Source organism: Macrobrachium nipponense, chromosome 34, assembly GCF_015104395.2.
Source record: "Macrobrachium nipponense isolate FS-2020 chromosome 34, ASM1510439v2, whole genome shotgun sequence".
NCBI lineage: Eukaryota > Metazoa > Arthropoda > Malacostraca > Decapoda > Palaemonidae > Macrobrachium > Macrobrachium nipponense.
Genome location: NC_061095.1, coordinates 30411053 through 30426635, shown reverse-complemented (window position 1 = coordinate 30426635; position 15583 = coordinate 30411053). Strand labels below are relative to the sequence as shown.

The 15583-nt window shown below is 42.3% G+C and overlaps 2 protein-coding genes across 2 annotated transcripts in view; one reads left to right on the top strand and one right to left on the bottom strand.

Moving 5' to 3' along the window:
• The window catches only part of LOC135208074 (DNA-binding protein SMUBP-2-like), a gene marked incomplete in the record, with an annotated part of 738222 nt that overhangs the window by 441852 nt on the left and 280787 nt on the right, over positions 1-15583 (top strand).
• The window catches only part of LOC135208010 (alkaline phosphatase-like), a 194087-nt gene that overhangs the window by 97389 nt on the left and 81115 nt on the right, over positions 1-15583 (bottom strand). Inside the window, exon 5 of the mRNA XM_064240104.1 lies at positions 13907-14099. Within this exon, the coding sequence (XP_064096174.1) occupies positions 13907-14099 (193 nt within the window). The remainder of the gene's footprint in view (positions 1-13906; positions 14100-15583) is intronic.

Sequence of the window (15583 nt, the reverse complement as noted above, 5' to 3'; positions counted from 1 at the left end):
TCGATAACATTCCGCCAGCTCCATATCAATGTACTGGAAGCCATGGCAGTATTTCTAACCCTGAAGAGACTCACTCCAGCAGAATCCACATCAAACTAGTATTAGACAGTGCAGTGATAGTCCACTGCATAAACAGAGGAGGTTCCAAATCGAGCCACATAAATCATGTGATGATAGCGATCTTCTCTTTAGCAGCAAAGAACCAGTGGCGCTTGTCAGCTACTCACCTGGCAGGAGTAAGGAACGTGGTGGCAGACGCACTGTCAAGGACAACTCCGCTGGAATCGGAATGGTCCTTAGACGAAAAATCATTCAATGGGATCTGCCATCAGGTGCCAGGGCTTCAAGTAGACCTTTTTGCCACAGAATCCAACCACAAGCTGCGATGTTATGTGGCCCCCAATCTGGACCCTCTGGCTTATGCCACAGATGCTATGGCAATAGATTGGAACACTTGGAGGAGGATTTATCTATTTCCTCCAATAAATCTACTATTGAAAATCCTGAACAAACTCAGACCTTTCAAAGGGCGGATCACGCTAGTAGCTCCCAATTGGCCCAAGAGCAATTGGTTCCCGCTACTGGTGGAATTGGGACTCCGGCCCCGGCGGATCCCCAACCCAAGACTGACGCAGTTAGTACAAACACGGACTGTGTCCGCTTCCTCAGGAATTTAGAATACACTAACTTTATGGACTTCATGAAGTTTGCGGCACAGAAGGATGCTAATATTGATCCCCTGAACACCCTATTCCTGGAATCAGACAAACGAGAGTCTACACTGCGTCAATATGATTCAGCAGTTAAGAAGCTAGCCACCTTTCTAAAAGACTCAAAGGTTCAGACGATGACTACGAATCTGGCAGTTACCTTTTTTAGAACCCTATTCGAAAAAGGCCTAGCAGCTAGTACTATTACTACAACCAAATCTGCCTTAAAGAAAATATTCCAATTTGGATTTAATATTAATCTGACAGATTCGTATTTCTCATCTATCCCCAGAGGTTGTGCTTGACTAAGACCAGTGAATAGACCTCAAACGGTCTCCTGGTTTTTAAATGATGTACTTAAACTAGCTTCAGACACTGTCAACAAATCATGCCGTTATATAACCCTTCTCAGGAAAACATTATTCTTAGTAAGTCTGGCTTCAGGAGCCAGAATATCTGAGCTATCGGCCCTTTCTAGAGAACCAAATCACATTGATTTCCTCCCATCTGGAGAAGTTTTGATTTTACCAGATCGCAAATTCTTGGCTAAGAACGAGGATCCACAAAATAGATGGTCCCCATGGAAGATTGTCCCAATTCCACAGCATCTATCTCTATGTCCAGTAAACACGCTGAGATCCTATCTAAACAGAACTTCCAAAAAGTCTTCAGGCCCTTTATTTATTAGAGAGAATGGTGGAACCATCTCCCTAAAAGCAATCAGACAACAAATTCTGTATTTTATCAAACAAGCCAATCCGGAATCAATTCTGCATGTACATGATATCAGAGCAGTTGCTACCTCAGTTAAGTACTTTCATCACATGAATTTCGATGATCTTAAAAAATATACGGGCTGGAAATCACCGACAGTATTTAAACGCCACTACCTAAAATCCTTAGAGGCCCTTAAATACCCGGCAGTGGCAGCAGGGAACGTGGTTTCCCCTAACACAGCCTAGCCATGGTAAAATAACTAGTCTTAATAGCCTGTACCTCTCTTTAGTTCTTTCTCTCCTACTTGCCTCGCTAGCATTCTTGGTTGTTCACCTGGATTGCACAATTGACCCTGGTTTTCACTTGGATCGCACATTGGATTTACTCCTGTATTGTACATACGGATATTATCTGTATATATAAATATCTTGTATTTGGGTGTTGGATTTAATCTGAACTTACCAGAATTTTGATTGTATATCTTTATATTTGTTTATTAGGGTAAGGACAGTAGAATTAAGGAAATTATTAAGATTACTGTAAAATTAAGAAACTTTATTAAAGTACTGTAGAATTATTTACAATTCTTTCATTTTTTCCTTCCAGTAACTTATTTACAGTAGTTTACCAAGCTGGTGGGGCCAATTCTCTGTTATTATTTCACAGGATGACACAGGTTAGGCCCAGAAAAGGGATTTTGACAAAGGAAAAATCTATTTCTGGGCAGTGACCTGTGTCGCCCAGTGAAACCCACCCCTCTTATCTTCCTCACCCTATCTGGCCCGAGCTTGGGTGCTATTCACAGGAATGGCGGACGGGACAACTCTCTCTCTCTCTCTCTCTCTCTCTCTCTCTCTCTCTCTCTCTCTCTCTCTCTCTCTCTCCACAAGATACTTGTCATAGTGGTAACTCTGTCTCTCTTGGCTGCAAGTGTTATAAGTACGTATGTAAGTATATACCTTTAAGGGTACTAATGTTTAAGATTACTTTGAAATTATATTAATACAATCTCTAAGATTAATACAGTAATATGATAATAATTTAAGGTAAATTTGATGCAGGATGTTACTTAAGGTATACATTTGGTTTTTCTATTTCTTCCCTCTTTTATCTCTCTCTCTCTCTCAGCAAAAGAATAGATAGACAGACAAACATAATTGCATAGTCCTCTCTTTCTCTCTTCTCTGGAGAAATATATGTATTTATGGGAGGGGAAAAAGTGTTGCCACAGACATTCATTTCAATCTATTGAAATCGTAAGGAGTTATTTCTCTCTCTCTCTCTCTCTCTCTCTCTCTCTCTCTGTGCTATTGGCTGTTTATATATTTCTAATGGTAAAACATTTAAGATGACTTTAAAATGATATTAATAATACCAATTCAATGGTATATTTGATGTAGGATAATACTTTAAGTAGACATTTGGTATTTGAACTTTCAAGATAGGCAGATATAGGTATTTTTAGAAGAAAGTTCTAACAATTTGCGGGTTTGAGCTATTCGCGTGGGTGTCTGGTACACATCTCCCGCGAATAAGGGGGAACACTATATATATATATATATATATATATATATATATATATATATATATATATATATATATATATATATATATATATGTATTATATATAATATAAAAGAATATACTATACGTATGTACGTATAAGTAAAAACAAATCTTTCAGCTCAGTGGTCTGGTAAAACACGCTTCCTCGCCCAGAAATAGATTTTTCCTATGTCAAAATCCCTTTTAGTTACACTCTTTGATTTATTTATTTTTTTATCAATATTTTGTAAAACAACCTTTACGCTTCGGAAATCCAATATTTTACCATTCATTTATGTGTAAATATTTGTACTTTGCAGGTAAGACACTTGCAGCAGAAGTTCCTGTAAAACATTGGTGAGTGTTGTTATTGTTCGATCATTTTGTATTATTGTTTAATTTAAAATTGAACCTAAAAATGGATGGATTGCTTCTTTATTGTTTTTCAAATGTAGGAATTTGTCAGAGTGGTTTAGATAAGCTTTCCAATGATAAAAAAAAGTTATTTACGTTTCAAAAAGGAGACAGATTTTAACAAGAGGGCTGCCTACAATTTTTTCTTACTCATTTGCCTGTAGAATTAATACAATTCTTTTGCTTGACATCTCTTATCTTATTACTTATGACTTGATCAACAGCTATTATGATGTCAGTGCCTGTAAGTTTAAGTGTGGCTAAAGCAAAGAGTGGCTAAAGCACTAATTTCAAGTTCAGCATCATGCAGAAAGGCTTTCGGTTTATGACATGTTTTGCTATTTGTTTGTGAATTTAGTTACTTCTTTGCTCATTCATCTTTAGTAGTTATTATCTCTCCTTTGTGTACCATAATCTTTTGTCTGTTCTGTTCAACATCATCACTTCTATAATATTTTTTTGTGGAAGAAACCCATCGTACTTCAGACCACTCTCTGCAGTTGAGTTCAGGTGAACAATGTTGACCTCAATAACTATGTACAGTGGTCCCCCCGTATTCGCGGGGGATGCGTACCAGACCCCCCCCCCCGTGAATAGTTAGAACCCGCGAATGTTTGGAACCCCTATGAAAATGCTAAAAACAGCCTATATTGTTAGTTAAAACTCAAGAAAAAACCACTAAAAATGTTCATACCGTGTTTTTTTAATAGTTTTATCACAAAAAGTGCATTTTATTATGAAATTCATCAAAAAAACCAGGAATTTGTGGATATTTATCATAGAAAAATACCGCAAATGTGCGAATTTTCCGCGAATAATGCAGGGAAATGTTCCCGAGAGAAATCCGCGAATGTTTGAGTCCGCGAATCTGGAGAACGCGAATACGGGGGGTCCACTGTACAGCACATTTGGTGATAAATCTCTTCCACCCGACCTAGGTACTGTTACAAGTTTAACTGGAAAGACTTTACAATATGTGTTTGATGTAGCATCTTTACACTAATGAAGAAAATGTGGTGAAGTGGATAAATTTAAGACTACAGTATATAGTATTGTTACACAGAAGTATATAATGCCGCATACCTGATAGAAAAAATATCACAAAGAATCTGTTTATTATACTTTCAAAATGCAAAAGCAGAGGCTACAAAGTACTCTGATAAAACATTATTTTCTGGGTTCGACCTGTGTCTGCTGGTGAAAAATCCCTGTAGCTCACTTTTCTAAGTATAAATAGATCCTAAATATACCAGAGAAAAAGCTAGCATGGTATGCTGAAGTTACTACCCTCAGCTCGATCACCCCAAGGGCGTCGGTATAGCACTAGGGCGAGTGGAAGCCACTACCAACAGGTCTTCTTGCCAATTAGAGGATTCCTTTCAAAATCCCTCCCACGGCAAGAGCCGTTACAATGGTTACTCCTCTTACCTTCCGCTTGCACTCGTTACTACTACTACTACACGGCCGCCATCTTCATTCCTGTAATTAGCTTTTGTGTGTGTGCACGCGTTTAGTTACAGCTCCTGTGGTATTCGTTTGACTTAGCGATGTCGTCTGTGGAACTTCCTCCTTCATCTAAGTTGAGTACTCGAATTTGTGTTTTTGTAACTCATACAGTTATGGTGCATCCCAATTTTGCCTTCGGCCCCTCAGAAACGTATTGAGGACGCCGTTGGCTTATCCGCCATTTTGGGAGCATCATCAGAACGCGTGTGGTTCTGTTACACATTATTTCCCTTCTAAATTTAAATTATGTCAATTGTTATATACATTACGGTCATCAGTGACATATTTTCGTATTACTTGCTTAATTATTAACCGACCGAGTTAGGATTGGTTCGGAGTAAGGCCTAACGCGCTCATGACGTCCTCTGGGGTTTAAAGAAAAGCTGATTAGTTTATATTTTAGCCTCTGGCACCCCCCCCCCCAGTTTCTCAAGAGCGTGTTTGTGCCTATCTCTATGTAATTTTATCATATTGTATATGTGAAATTGTTAGGTTACTAGTAGCCTATCGCATTTACCACGGGAGAGGAGAGAGTCCTCTCTCTCTCTCTCCCGGTGTGAGACATGCATGAGTTATTGTTTAATACGAACCAGATAGATTCTTGATTTATGCACGTTGATGATTTTCATATCACTAAGAGGTTGGAAGAGTTGCTTCCCTCCCTGGCTTATAGGCTAGGTCTTGGAAGGTAGGCTAGGGGTCCCTACCCTTGTACCCTTATGCCTCTCCCCCTGTCGGTGCTACGGTGCTAGCAGGGAGGATATCAAAGATAGAGAGCCTCTCTCTTATCATATTGTTGGACCTATCCTCCCTACTGGTCTAGATCGAAAAATTCGAATTTAGTAGGTTTGGTTGACGGCCACCGTCCACACCATGATGTCTTTGGAGGTTATTTGGCCTACCTGTCCGGTTCTATAGTGATCTCGGAAGGTTAAGCTGGATCCATACTGGGTATTCTCCTTTCGCCTTATATTCCTTTGCAACTCTTCCATGATACCTTATTATTAATTTTATATATTATTATTGTTTATTGTTTATTGTATTACTGTATATTTAAGTGGTCTGGTATGTTTGCCGTCTTGGCCTAGCCTCCTTTAGTACAACCTTTAGTAGTAGGCCATGTCCTCCCGGTTGAGAGCGATTACCGATCGGTCGCTGTACCAATCACGACGGGCCATAGGCCCAGTCGGCCTACTATCATGAAGTAGTAGGCTACACAGCCTTCAATAGGTGTCCATCTCTGATCGGGTTGGTGGCCAGACGATCACGACCGACCACCCCACATACCACCTACCCCTCCCCCCCTTCCCCCACTTCCTAGCTCGGCTCTGCCGGACGCTTATAACTCGCGGTTCTTGTAGTCTTATCGATGAACGACCGTAAGAGTTTTCACTTAAGTGGGGAAGAGAGGGGTGGGAGCGGTGCGGTTACTGGTGTTATATGTAATCCCTTACGTCTCCGGGTGAATAGCTCCGCCGGCCTTACAGCGGTCTAGTATCGCACCAGCCGGCGGGCATCGCTCCTGATTGTACATTTATACAGCTCCGCCGCTCAGTGGTCTCTCCCTCCAGTTGTCCTCCTCCGGTTACGGATTCGGGCTAGGAGTTACGCTCCCCCCACTAGAGGCGGGCAGGTTCAGATAGAGGAATTACCTTACCCTGATCTGCTGCTTCAGCCCGTTTCGCCAGCATTACTTAGGACAATGAGAAATGAGACTTTGGGTAGGCTAAGCTTTGGGGACTACCTTTAAGGTACTGACGGAGTGTGACTCACCCTCACATCCGCTGCCGGATTGTTGCACTAAGTTGCCGCAGCTCAGTTTTTTTTTCGTCCTTGTGTTGTTCCCCACTCCGGTGGGGACGGTGGATGGGTCAGGTATTCGACAACGATAATGCGTATCCTTCAGATTTAGCCGACTGTAATAGAGATTAGGTCCTTCCTCTTCTCCTGTCCGGCGGATCTCAGATCCCACATACTGAACTTACATCTACATTCAAGGACGGAATCGGGAGCAGGCAAATATACCCAAAGAATTTCTTTATTCATTCAGTGAGTTGAAATCATTAGTGAGTAAGTCTTGAACCAATATCTAGGTTAAGGTGCATGCTCTCGTCGGAGTTAATGCCGGCCCATTGGGCTGATACTCATAAGGGATTTTCAACTTAAAGATGGTCCGTTGCTAGGCGGAAGGGTGCTCCGCTTCCCTCGGCAAGCCCTACGGCCATGTAGTCTGCCGCTCGCACACGAATTGCGCCATGCAACTCGAGCACTACATGGTCTGGCATCCGGAAGCGTGCACCTTCTGCTACGAGATGGTGTCCCTTCTTACTGATGAGCAGGTAAGTATCTTTGCTGCATCATTGACATGAAATTTCTGTTATAATAACTTAGGAAATTTATTATAGATACTATTCCCCAAGTGGAATGTTAATTCAATTTCCTCTCTGACAGGCTGCCAATGATGCCCAGCATGAGGCAAGGGTGGCACTGAGAGGATGGGTCTCTGGATTCGGGAAGAATGCGTAGGACAGCCATACGTCCTGGATGCAGGATTGTGCTCCCTTCTGCACAAGGGGGCCATGGCTACGACAGCTGTTTCGGCGCATGTTGCCGCCCCCATCATAGAAGCCATCCGCGTGGCGACAATGCCCATCCCGGAGGATCAGGAGGACTTGATGGTGGAAGAGGTGGCGGCCATCAGCATTTATCTGGAACCCATGGCCACTGAGGAGGAGGTAGGTGGGGAGGTAAGTGAGGCAAGTAGTCTACTAAGTCCTACTCCTTCTTCTTCCTCTTCTTTCCTGGGCTTCTCTAAGCCCACCCTTACTTGGGAAGGATCGCTTTCAGTCATTCCTAAGATTAAATCGGTAAGACCAAAATCCCTTCCAAAGGGATCAAAAGGTTAGCAATGTGATTGACGAGAGGCTTGAATCGATACGACTCGCCTCGGGCTCAGATACCTCCGGCCAGGCAATAACGTCTCTGACCGAGAGGATCAGGCCCCTGGAGGATATGTTGACCGGATTTCTCCACTCTGGAACCCCGGCGCTATCTATGACAGTGCCGGATGCGTCAAAGCTACTGCCATTTGACAATAAAAACCCGTGGTGGTTAGCATTGCATGCCCCATTCTCGGATGGGAAGTTGACAATTGAAGGGTGTGGAACCCGTCCGCTGGAGGAATTTGAGCTCTTCCCGCCAGGTCTCCAATTCCCAATCCATGGTTTTGTCAGACTAGCAGAACATGCGCTAGTCAGAGTGGACAAGGTCCCGAAGGAGACAGTGAAATTTCCCTAGGGACCAAGCTCAAGCTGTTTGGGTTCGCACCCTCTCCGACTGGGGTTGCATTAATACTAGACTAACGGCACATAAAGGTAGCTTTACGATGTTTGTGACCCCAGACAGAGTTCCGTCGCCCTGTACATCCAAGGTGGCGGAAATAACTTTGCAAGCGGTGGCGGAGGATAAGCCCCAACCAGTGCTAAAAGAGACAGAGGCTACCTCTCTACTCTTCCCCACAGGTATGGAGTTTTGGAACGACGCTCCGGCTACGTTTACAGCAGGTAAACTTGACCCGGAATGCGCTTCCACCCTGTTCTCTGAGAAGCTACCTAGGATTCCGGACCACTTGGTCAAAGCAGAATTCGAGGCAAGGACCAGACTAGGAAGATCTATCAACTCCGTCACTGCGGTGGAGTTGGTAGCATCAACATACACTGACTAACAGTTGTTCCGGGTCCTGATGAAAGCTCTGCTACAAACTTTCTAAACGGACCTGTACGACTTTGCGATGGCGAGACGAGCATGCAGGAAGCACGTCCTGGTGGGTGCCTCTATAAGGCACGAGCCTAATAGGCTCATAAAGTCATCAGTATGGGGAGAAAATTTATTCCCGAAAGACGAAGTCAACAACGTCTTTCATGAGGCATCCAGAGCCAACCAGAGTCTTCGGGTCCGTTGGGGACTCCCTTTCAAACGGAAGTTTGAGGGCCCCGAACACCAAACCAGAACCAAGAAGAGGCCAAGGAGATTTAATCCCTACCAGGCCTCCCGTCCTCAGGCGGTCGTGCAAGCGGTTCCGGTATCCCAGGTTGGCAAGCCTTCAACATCTAAGGCTCAACCGCAGCAAGTTTGTCTTAGTACAAACTCCGCAGGCTCAACAGCCTTCAACTTCCACAGCCATAATGACCTCCCCAGCCTTCAACCCCGCCTATGAAGCGCGGGATCTATTTTGCAGGTACAGTAGGCATGCCGGAAGTAGCAGGGCCAGAGGTGGCTCCCGACTATAAGGCGGACCAAGGGGTAGAGGCTTCTGCGGAGGTAGAGGTAGCAGACCTGAGAGCCCGCAGGTGGGAGGGAGATTATATCTCTTACGGGACCATTGGACCTTCAGTCCATGGGCCCACAGTATAGTCTCAAAAGGTCTGGGGTGGAAATGGGAGAAAGGGCCCTCTCCGCCAATCAGTTTTTATCAGATGCCAACGGCGGACCTTATAGACTATACCAAAGATCTCCTGCAGAAGAAGGCTATAAAGAAAGTAAAATGCCTAAAGTTTCAAGGACGTCTGTTCAGTTTCCTAAAGAAAGACTCGGACAAAAGAAGAGTGATTCTGGACTTGTCCCGTTTCAACTCATGCTTTCATTGTGACAGGTTTCGCATGCTGACCGTCTCGCAGGTGCGGACCTTACTTCCCCGTGGGGCCATCACCACCCCCATAGATCTTACAGACGCCTACTATCATATTCCAATAGCAAGGAACTTCTCTCCGTACCTAGGCTTCAAGCTAGGAAAGCAGGCTTACTCATTCAGAGTCATGCCGTTCGGGCTCAACATTGCGCCCAGGATATTCACCAAACTAGGAGAGACGATAGTTCAAGAACTAAGAATGCAAGGGGTAATGTTAGTAGCCTATCTAGACGACTGGCTCATTTGGGCAGCCAGCGTCGACGAGTGCCACAAATCAACAGCCATGGTGATAAAATTCTTGGAATTTCTGGGTTTCCAGATAAACAAGGAAAAATCTCTGCTCGTTCCGACTTCCTGCTTCCAATGGCTGGGAATCCAATGGGACCTAAACAAGCACAAACTATCTCTACCATCCAAGAAGATCAAGGAGATAGCGAAGGCTTCGAAACAGTTCCTCAAGAACAAAAAGGCTTCTCGATGTACCCAAGAGAGAATCCTAGGTTCACTACAGTTTGCGTCAGTGACGGACGTCCTATTGAAAGCCAGATTGAAGGATATCAATCGAGTCTGGAGGAAGAGAGCCAACATCAATCTCAGGGACAAGATCTCAGTAATTCCACCCATTTTAACAAAAGGGCTTCGTCCATGGACGGAACGCCGCAACCTGGCCAAGTCAGTACCATTGCAATTCCCTCCGCCGTCTCTTAACTATCCACATGGATGCATCTCTGAGTGGCTGGGAGGCTATTCACAACACAAGAAAGTCCAGGGAACGTGGTCAGATATGTTCCGCCAGTTCCACATCAATGTTCTAGAAGCGATGGCCTTTTCCTGACCCTGAAACGACTGACTCCAGCCAGGAACAGTCATATAAGGATAGTCTCAGACAGTTCAGTAGTAGTCCACTGCATAAACAAGGGAGGCTCCAGGTCAAGCAAACTAAATCACGTAATGATTGCGATATTTTCGTTAGCAACAAAAAATCATTGGCACTTGTCAGCAACTCACCTGGCAGGAGTGAAAAATGTTATCGCAGACGCACTTTCCAGGACAACTCTGCTGGAGTCGGAGTGGTCCCTGGACAAAAAGTCGTTCCTGTGGATTTGCAATCAAACCCCGGACCTTCAAGTAGACCTATTCGCCACAGAATCCAATCACAAACTACCATGTTACGTGGTACCCAACCTGGACCCTCTAGCTTACGCCACAGATGCAATGTCCATAAATTGGAACATTTGGCAGAAGATTTACCTGTTTCCACCAGTGAATCTTCTGATGAAGGTCCTGCACAAGCTAAGATCTTTCACGGGACAGGTAGCATTGGTGGCTCCCAACTGGCTAAAGAGCAACTGGTTTCCGCTTCTTCTAGAACTGAATCTCCGGCCCAAATGGATCCCCTGCCCTGAACTGACACAGGTAGTACAAACTCAGACTGTGTCAGCTTCCTCAAAAACTCTGAGTGCCCTAACTCTATGGACTTCATGAAGTTTGCAGCCCAAAAGGACACTAGTATTGATCCACTGAACATCTTACTCATAAAATCAGATAAAAGAGAATCAATGCTCAGGCAGTATGATTCAGCAGTGAAGAAGTTGGCTAGTTTTCTAAAAGATTCAGATGCTCAAAAGATGACTACAAATCTGGCAATTTCATTCTTTAGAACCCTATTTGAGAAGGGCCTAGCTGCTAGTACCATTACTATGGTCAAATCGGCCTTAAGGAAGATTTTTCAGCTTGGCTTTAACATTAACTTGTCAGATTCATACTTCTCTTCGATTCCAAGAGCATGTGCACCCCTGAGACCAATAGACCGCCCTCAAATGGTCTCCTGGTTTTTGAATGATGTACTTAAAGTAGCCTCAGACACTGACAATGAGTCATGCTCTTATATAACCCTTCTCAGAAAGACCTTATTCTTAATGGCTCTGGCTTCAGGTGCCAGAATATCTTAACTCTCGGCTCTCTCTAGAAATCCAGACCATGTTGAATTCCTCCCGTCGGGTGAAGTATTACTATCCCCAGATCGGAAGTTCTTGGCTAAGAATGAGGACCCACAAAACAGATGGGCTTCATGGAAGATTATTCCTCTGACACAGGAAGCATCATTGTGTCCTGTAGTTACTCTTAAATCCTATCTGGCCAGGACTTTCAAAAAAACTTCAGGCCCCCTTTTCATTAGAGAGAAAGGTGGTACGATCTCTCTTAAAGGTATATATTAGACAACAAATACTCTACTATATTAAACAGGCCAACCCGGATTCAGTCCCACACATCCATGACATCCGGGCAGTAGCTACCTCCATTAACTAATTTCACAATATGAATTTTCGAAGACCTGAAGAAATATACGGGTTGGAAATCTCCAGCAGTATTTAAACACCACTATCTAAAGAACTTAGAGGCCCTTAAATACCCAACAGTGGCTGCAGGGAGCATAGTCTCCCCTGAATGACCGAGTCTCATCAACTCCTTTCCTTAGCCCCTTTTTGTCACTCTCTTTCCCTTAAATACTGTCTCCTTCCTACCTGCCTCGCTCGTATTCCCTGCCAACCCTCTCTCTTCCAGGCCAGGCAGGTTTGTTGCCATCCCATCACTGGAACTTGCACATAGCATTGAGACCATATTGGTATCACTAACATGTCTGTACATAATCTATTGTTTATTGCTTTAGATACCATTCTGTTATATTATTTTTATTACTAATCTTCAGCTCTAGTTAAAGTCCTAATTGGAATTAGTAAGTAAGTTGTCCGCCCTATTACGGCGCATTAAATTTATTCTTAAGAGAAACTTAGGTTTCATTATCCCTTTTATATACTTGTTTGGTATCTGTTAAGCTTGGATGGCAATTCTCTGATACTTTTTCACCGGCAGACACAGGTCGAACCCAGAAAAGGGATTTTGACAAAGGAAAAATCTATTTCTGGGGAAGACCTGTGTCGCCCGGTGAACCCCTCCCTTCTTCTAGTCCCACCCTTAGCCAGTCCAAGCTTGGGTGTCTACTCCAGGAATGAAGATGGCGGCCGTGTAGTAGTAGTAGTAACGAGTGCAAGCGGAAGGTAAGAGGAGTAACCGTTGTAACGGCTCTTGCCGTGGGAGGGATTTTGAAAGGAATCCTCTAATTGGCAAGAAGACCTATTGGTAGTGGCTTCCACTCGCCCTAGTGCTATACCGACGCCCTTGGGGTGATCGAGCTGAGGGTAGTAACTTCAGCATACCATGCTAGCTTTTTCTCTGGTATATTTAGGATCTATTTATACTTAGAAAAGTGAGCTACAGGGATTTTTCACCGGGCGACACAGGTCTTCCCCCAGAAATAGATTTTCCCTTTGTCAAAATCCCTTTACTAAACTACCGTTACTGAGAGTGGTTCATTAATCTTGAACAAAGAAATAAGGAAGCAATAAGCAAATTATCAAATAGTATTTAAGAAGTACAACAATGAATGCATATTTCTTTTGGCAGTGTTATCCAAAAATGTAAGCAAAACCTGACATTATCAGCAGATTGAATGAAAACTGATTTTTTTTTGTAAAATACTGACCAATTTACTGTTTGCTAACAAACTATTGTAATTGGCAGATCTTGACACTGAAAGGATGAAAATTTACGTTCAAGGAATGCAATAAATGCAAACTAAAACTCGCATAACAGTAATACGTAGTTATTCTTCCTCTTTGACCAAGAAGGAAAGTGTTATATACCTGTAAATTACAGATTAAATGAATGAAACGTGAGATGAAAAATTTTTAAGGAAAAGGTAATATTTAGCTTAAATATCTGTAGATTTTAGTACTGTGTACTTATAATACTGAATACAAATAACGAAATGCAATCGTTAGATTTGCCTACACACATATGCAGTACATACTGTCTGCTGAATCCCCTTTTCTTTCTTTAAGAGGAACTGAAGAATCTTTGGTAATTTTATGGTAGTATGGTACATTATAATTACGGGGTTTGCATTAAAATGTTTTGACCAAGAGATATTTTGTGATCATACATTTCAGTCATTCCATATCATGGTCTTATTTACTTGTACAATGTAATTTCATAATTTTTCTCATGGATACACCACCAGGATAAGTAAAACACCTATACTTACCATCAATTTGTTAGTAATTACATCAGTTTTAAACTTTTCTTCCTGTTAGTTTATTTTTAAGCTTAGTAAATCCAGATCATTAGGAGCAGCATTCCTCATTAATGTGAATTTCAATGGAAATTAGTCCTGGCAAGGAACTGATACAATTTTTTTGGTGTCATGATATGAAGAACATGCTGTGAAACAATTCTTTAGTAAAAAGGTGAAAGGTTTGCTACTTACCAGTGTCTTTACCATCATCTTGTGCCCAGCTTAATACAGATTTTTGCCATGCCTTAGGATTAAGGGATTTTAAGCACTGGTTCATCGAAACACTGCTGTCAAGCCCAACTGTGTAAAAGTTTCCTTTTGTTCCACTTAGGTATGCTGTTGCAGTTGCTGCACTATCAGGCACCTGTCTATCTGCATTATATACCTAGAGAAAGTAGTTGAAAGTGGCCTGCTTAGTATTTGAGCATTCAGATGTATTTAAGGAATTAGTAGTTTTTATATACCTGTAAGTAACTTACCAAGCAATTACATAGCTATAGTTTCCTCATGAATAGCAGCATAGATTAAAAATTTTGCGGGTATCTGTTCAATATATACTAGTTTGTGTAGGTGATCAACCTGTCCCACTAATGGAATATTGAAATGACTTAGTAGACAAACTCATTTGTTTCCTGCTGTCCGTGCTGTCAACACCTGGTCTGGCAGTAGCTTTATATTCATTATTTTCTGGTTATTTTACCAGATTCTGATGGAGGCTTATTTAAATCAACCATTGCAACATGTATATTGTAGCCTTCAAGCTGAAATCTTTCAGGATGAGTTTTTTCATATTTTGTTTTGTTTGTTTACTGGTTACGTTACTGGTGGCACTAATAATAGTTTTGCCATAAAAGTAATTCTCCAATGTTACAACATTACATTATAAAAGTAACTTGTTTTATTTAACGCCTTTTCATTAGGCCATAACTTTGGTAACTTATGAATTGTTTTCCAGCTGTAAACTACTAGCGAGCTCCTGATAATAGTTTTGTTTTAAAAGTAACTCTCGAGTGTTACAACATTAAATTATGAAAGTAATTGGTTTATGTTAGGCCTTTTCATTAGGCCACAATCTTTGCAATTTATTAATTGTTTTGCGGTTTAAACTACTAGCAAGCTGTCGATAATAGTTTTGCTTAAAAGTAATTCTCAGATACTACGGCATTCCATCATAAAGTAATTGGTGTATGTTACGCTTTTTCATTAGGCATTAACTTTTGCAATACCTAAATTGATTATCGACCATACGGTACTGGTTAGATGGCGATGATGGTTTTACCTTAAAGTGATTTTCAAATTTTATGACATTCTATTACAGTGGTTCCCCCTGTATTCGCGGGGGGGATGGGTACCAGACGCCCCCGTGAGTAGCTTATATCAGCCTATCTTGAAAGTTCAAATACCTAATGTATACTTAAAGTATCATCCCACATCAAATATACCATTGAATTGGTATTATTAATATCATTTCAAAGTCATGTGAAACATTTTACCGCTAGAAATATATACACAGTCAATGAGAGAGAGAGAGAGAGAGAGAGAGAGAGAGAGAGAGAGAGAGAGAGAGAGAGAGAGAGAGAGAGAGAGAAACTCCTTACGATATCAAAAGATTGAAATGAACTTCTATAAGCAACACTTCATCCCCTCCCATAAATACATATATCTTTTCCAGAGAAATCATGGTCAAGCAATTTCATGGAGGACCCTGTGTCAATGAAAATATGATCTTTACATCCCCCACTGTTCCCCTTACTATCAGCCTGGGCTCTGGGGCGTCCCCCATGAGACCACAATGGCACATACAAATCATCTCTACCCTTTTTGTTGATCAGCTTTCCAAAAATTTCGCCGATCTCTTTGCCCCTTTGA